This window comes from Echinops telfairi, unplaced genomic scaffold (genome assembly GCF_000313985.2).
Source record: "Echinops telfairi isolate 266 unplaced genomic scaffold, ASM31398v2 ScPeMD7_44;HRSCAF=162, whole genome shotgun sequence".
In the NCBI taxonomy this organism is placed as follows: domain Eukaryota; kingdom Metazoa; phylum Chordata; class Mammalia; order Afrosoricida; family Tenrecidae; genus Echinops; species Echinops telfairi.
Window position 1 is genome coordinate 10,860,414 of NW_022103942.1, and position 6,349 is coordinate 10,866,762.

Genomic DNA, 6,349 nt, shown 5'->3' on the forward strand with positions numbered 1-6,349 from the left:
TATCATCATTCCCGTCACTTAATTGATACACAGCACAGATGCAAGTCTGGTGTCAAACGCATGCGCAAACAACTGTGCTAAGTGCAGCAAAACTGACAAGCTAAATTATCGCCAATTTTTAGACCTTGATTTTTTTCTCATAAATGTAAGAAAGGATCTTAAAATGAGTAGGGGAGCTGGACCAAGTAAGAAGACAAAAACATATCACTTTCATACGGTATGGGAGATTTTCACACTACAAGCCGACATTCAGCTGAATTAAGAGTTCTGGAACTTACTCACAGAGGGAAAGTACCCAAACATGAGAAAATGTGCTTGCTACTTCCTTGACTGCGTTATTCGGCTCTACTTCTTGATGTGATTCAGCCTTTCCTGTATAAAGATCATTAAGTCCAAGTACCGTTCCACCATGACTGAGGATCATTTTGAAGTGTGCTTAAGGCTGGCTGTCAGCAGTTCCTGTCCTGACTATGCACTCCTGACTCATTACATTTAGTGCAAGTCATCAGAGTAAACTCAGGGAATGACAAAAAATGTACAGAGTTAATTGTATTGTGTTGTGCAATATGGACTCATGCAGTTATGCAAGGTACCTAAACATACATTGTACATATAAAGAATTCCCAATCCAGTTTTGAATAAATATAATAAATAAATATATAAAATATGTTTTGTATTTTTGTAGTTGGCAGGTAATTTTGACTTGATCATTTTATAAGTAGCTCGCATGCTTTAAAAAGTGTGAGCACCACTGCTGTACAACACTGAGACAAATCTGCAATAAATCAACTGGCCCTCCATAGGAATGAGAGGAGAAACTTACTGGAAAATCATGTCAAGACCAGGGGAGGGAAGCATCCACATTTCAGAGGAGGCCCTTACATTTCTGTTGGTGGGTATGGTGGGTAAATGAAGAAGAGCCGTCTCACATCAGAAAGTGATGCTAAACAATAATTGTAGGGAGGCTAAGTGGAGTCAAACCCTGATTATCTGTGTCTGGGTAGATACTTTGAATATGTTTCCAGTCAGATGAAACCTCTGGCAGATCCCCTCTAACCACAGATCAGGGACTCAAATGACTTTACTCTCATACAAAGACGGTTGTAAATTGATAATGAGATCCAAACATGGTATTATATGATAACTGAATGGATGCCATCCATCTTGACCCAATATGAATTTGCTCTGAGCTCAAATGGTTCTCACTGGGTCCACCATAGAAATTTCTTCTCTGGTTTTTAAAAAAGTATTGGTGGTCTTTCATTTCTTACTATTTATTGTTATTTTCATCTTTATTGTATTATTATTTTCTACTTTCTTTTTCATTTTGTTGTGGTTGTTTATTGTTTCTGTTAAGTTTTCCATTTTATTAAGCATAGAAGGAGCGGATACATACAGAAAATAACTGATGGAATGTTTTATGGGAGATGAGAGGTGGGCGGGGTGAGGGGAATTTAAGGGCAAACAATGAATTCAGAATAAAGAAAGGAGGGACACTAGAACTGATTGTGATGATGTATACACAACTTTTGTAAAAAGCTAGTTAACTATGGAAATGTAGGATATGTGAACATTATATCAAGAAATCTACTTTTAAAAATAGCCAAAGTTGTGGAATAGCTGCTACGAATAAAATTGGAAGAAGTTTTATTTGAGGGCATTGAGTGTATGTTAATGTTGGTGGAATAATTTCAAAACGGATATTAATAATAGTTTCACAACATGAAGAGCATAATTAATGGCACTGAATTATCCATGTAGAATTTGTTGAATTGGAGAGTGCATTTTGTTTATATTACGTCTCAATTAAGGTATAATTATATTAATTACTGACTTCAAGAAAGAAGAAAATGTTATAAGATTTACTGTGGTAATGATTGTACAACACTTCTTGATATGATTGAACTATTGCATTTTTGGATGAAGAGCGAATAAAACTGTTTCCAACAAAAAACCTTAATTACAAAATATCAAATGTATTTATTTAATGAGAAAGTAAAATTAATAAACATTAACAACCCTGCCCCCAAATACACACAGGAGAACTCTGTAGTGACTCAGAAAGTGCTCCAAAGCATTTCATATGGCTTGTCAGTTAAATGCAGAGGAGAAAACCACACATAAATGTACAACCTACATTCAGGTGCGCACATTGAACAAAAACATTTTTTTTTCAGTTTCTCAATAGTACTAATCAATCTACAATAAGCAAAAATTCAGAATTATTTTACAATGCATCCTATAGAATCAACTTTTAATACAAATGACGCCTATCTTGGGGGAAAATAATATATATATGTATATATATATATTTTAATAAGTTTACGTTGACATAGTTTACATTATATTGGCATTAATATATGCTATTGCTTCGTGTATTAACAAACTTCCTTTTATTTACCTTCATATATCTAGCTTCCACCTACTAAAACAATTCAGGCTGGCTGGCTACTGTGAAAATTGAATGCAATGGTTTTAAGCACTGGCCATGATTTTAAATACTGGCCAGATCAGGTTTCATTACCATTTGAACACCTGGAAATAGTTACATTCATGCTTAACGTGCCATTTACTGCAAAACACTGTGCAACTAGGATGTCAAAACCTAGGCAGTCACGATTCAAAATGGCTGTTGTAACTCCCTCACGAATAGATCGAGGATGGGATTTCCGAGCTAAACGCCGCCCAGGACAAGTTAGCTCAAGTTGATAATAAAATTTTTCAGCTTGCTCCTGTGTTCCTACCAACAGTGCAAGTGCGAAGATGGGCTCGTCACCATAAAGTCCTATCTGTTTCTCCATTACTATCATGAATTGAAAGCCAAAACAGGATTGTATCATCACCCAGTCCATAGTACCAGGAAGATCAATACCTGGTGCATGGAAAACTGCATTTGGTCCCTCTACGATTGTAATGGGTGTTCGATGACACATCAGATGGGGCACAAGAGCGTCCACATGGCCTTTCCATTGACAGGAAACACCAGGCAGCGGACAGGAATAAGGCCGGAACTCACAGAGCACTTCGTGGGCTGCTTTTTCCTCAGGTGGCAGAGTTTTTTCACATCCAGAAGAGGCATATTTACAAGGGAAGAGTCCTGAATCAGCCACGTTCTCCATAGCCAAGTTGCGAATGGATCCTCCTGCAAATGGGACAACAGGTGAGCGACGGACGGCAGTTGCTAAGAACAAGATGCGCATTCTGACATTGAAGGATGGGTGGTAACACACAGTCAAAGAGGGCTAGACAAGCAAAAAGACTCACCAAGTCCGAGATTGCTGGGGTCAGTGCAGGCACCCTCTGGGATGGTGTACAGTAGGTCAGGCTGTCGCAGTCTGAAGGTTCACTTCCGGGAGTGAGAGAGCCTGGGACCCCGGGCCTCGTTCTAAAGCGCTCTGTCGCCAACAGTTTCGCCAAGTCCCCCCAGCACAGACAATGGAGCCACTTTTTCAAGGTGCTGAGACTGAGGAGACACACTGGGCCACCGAAGGTGACGCTGACCACAACTGCGGTGCTGACGCAGTCCTTACTCCCTTCAGACAGCGGACCTCGCAAAGGCTGCTGGGATTCCAGACAGCGGGCCTCGCAAAGGCTGCTGGGATTCCCTTCTGGCCTTTTCCAGTCTGTTCCGCATCCACACTTCCGCTTAATACCACACACTAAAGCACTGAGGAGCATGCTCATGAGGGGCGTGGTTTAGCTCCCTGAAAGGGTGGGCGGGGAAGAAAATGCTCTACATTTCTTTTTGCTCTCTGAAAGCTTTAGGTCGGATGTCCAGTATGGGGATAAAGACATTTTTGTCTGGCCTCTTGTTTGTTTGTTTTTAATTTTCCCCATTGAGTGTGATGTTGGGTGATAACAGCTTTTATTATGTTGAGGAATTTCTCTTCTATCCTATTTTTTTGAGTTTTTTTATCAAAAAAATGGGTGTTGGATATTGTCAAATGACTTTATATTATCATGTGGATTTTATTCTTTGTCTTATTTGTGTGGTGGATTACATTGATTGTTTTTGGAATTTGATCTTGGTGAATTATTATTATTTTATTATTATTTTGATATGATGTGGCACTCTATTGGCTAGAATTTGGTTGAGGACTTTAGCTTCTATGTTCTCGTTGGTCTATAATTTTCTATCTTTGTGAGGTCTTTGTCTGATTTGGGATCATTGTTATGCTGGCTTCCTTGAATGAGGGTGGGAGTTTGTTGTCTTCTTCTATGTTCTGGAATAATTTGTGTTGCATTGGTGTCAGATCTCCTCTGAATACTTAATGGAATTCCCACGTGAAACCACCTGGTCAGTAGATTTTCTTTGATGGAAGTTTCCCAGAGACAGGCTTTATTTCTTTTGTTATGGGCCTGTTACATTTTTCAATATCTGTCTGCATTAATTTGAGTGTATGATGTTTTCTATCTTTCCATTTGTCCTATATTCTAAAATCTGAATAAACTTTTTCATAATAGTGTGTCATTGTTCTTTTAATTTGATTTGGATCTGCTGGAAAGTCACGCTTTTATTTTGGTGTCTAATAGGACTGAGCATTCTGTATACTTTTGATTTAGGTTAATTATCCTAAAGAAATAGACCTCTGGTAGGTCAGACCTGAGGGGATGGAATTTGTACTTTTCAGATGATGGAGGTGACCAAATGGTGCTGGGGAAATGGAGTCGATGACTGCCCCTATCTAGGTGATCTAGGAGGGAGAGATGAAGCTACTCAGAGAGCAGGTTGGAAATCTGAAAGGTTTCTGATACAATGGACATTGCTCGATCTATTTGGTACCTCAGCTGGGAGCACCCTCTGAGCCATGTTGCTTATGGCCCTTGTCTCATGCAGAAACTTCCTGCCTGTGCTATGTATAGTCTTCTTGGTGGACACCTGCCCACCACCACCCACATTTTGTAGAACGTGTCAGTTTTGTGCATTCTCTGGAGGCCAGGTAATGTGCTTTAAATCTAAGGTATTGACCATTTCTTTAGGGTCTGTGAGCTCAGTTTCAGTTCCCCTGTCTCTGAGCACTCTACTGGTATTGCTATGCTAATGTGTTGTCTGAGAACAATGGAAAAACAAGAGCCTGCAAAGCGCATTGCATTTGGGTGCTGTAAGAAGACAGGCCCTGCAGAGCTGTACCTCTTGGATGGGGAGTTAGTTTTCTTGAGTGGGGCTGTAGTTCCCCTGGCTTGTGTGGGGAGTTAGCTTATTCAGTTCCAGGATGCCCTGTAGTGTTATCCTCAAGTGCCTTGGAAGGCTGTCCTATCCCAGCACTCTGGAAGTTGTGGTCGTGAGAGGACCCGAATGGAGCTCCCTAGGCTTGGGCTGAAAAACTATTTGGTCTTATAGCTTCCCTAGGCTGGTTACATAGAGCTATTTCCTTGCAGCTTTGTTGGTCAGCCAACTTGGCTCTCTTTAGGACTGGGAAAACTAGGTCTGGCAAGTGGGGGAACAGTAATCCTCCAGCTTATGCCAGAATAGCTTATAGGAGAATCTGGTGGCAAGCATTGCTGCTCTTTTACTTAAAAAACAAACAAACTTCTGTCTGCTTATCTTTTTGCTGAGAATATTACTATCTGGAAGTTTAGGATATCTGTCTCCATGCCCCCTTTGTGTGCTGGTCTCTGAGAAGTCCCTCTCAAAGGTGCTACTTCCTCCTCTACAGTTATTTTCTTAAATAGATGAGATCTCAAATACCTGAAATGCCAAGAACCTCACATTTATACATTATGCAGCCCAGTATAAGATAATATAATGATAGAGGCTTTAAAATTCTAGAGATCATATGCATTGGTTTAATATATTAAAACTGAGAAAATAAAATAAAGGGACTCTGTGTACCAAACAAAAGCATCTGGACATTTCATTTAGTTCTCTTGTGATACAGTTTATGACTATTTCATAATCAGATTTTGTGTTTTAATTAACCCAGATTATAGTAAAAGTATCTTGTAATTCATTCGACATTTAGATATGTTAAGTAAAGGCAATATTATACACATTCTTATATTTATCATGGGTCAGTAGGGCAGATGACTTAGCTTTACTCTAATGATAGTACTCTCTGTCCTTGCCTCCAGAGCAATAACCCTAAAGTTAACTGGTATGACTTTGTCTGGGACTTCCAGGTGACACTTGAGGAATTGTGCTGGTGAATGTTGTTGTTGTTATGTGCTGTGTTAGGATGGGCAGACTAGAGAAACAAATTCATGCACATTCATATGTGTATAAGAAAGAAGTTTATATACAAGAGCAATTAAATATGAGAAAACATCCCAGCCCAGTTAAGATCAAGTTCGTATGTCCGATATTAGCCTATATGTCTGATACCAATCTATAAAGTCCTCTCTAGACTCA

The 6,349-nt window shown here is 39.5% G+C and overlaps 1 protein-coding gene across 1 annotated transcript; it reads right to left on the bottom strand.

The window, feature by feature from the left end:
• Positions 1-2,510: 2,510 nt before the first annotated feature.
• Positions 2,511-3,678, bottom strand: LOC101657957 (E3 ubiquitin-protein ligase SIAH1A-like). Its single transcript, XM_045290585.1, is given in 2 exon segments — positions 2,511-3,141; positions 3,143-3,678. Coding segments are annotated over 2 exon segments (1,167 nt in total).
• Positions 3,679-6,349: the final 2,671 nt, after the last annotated feature.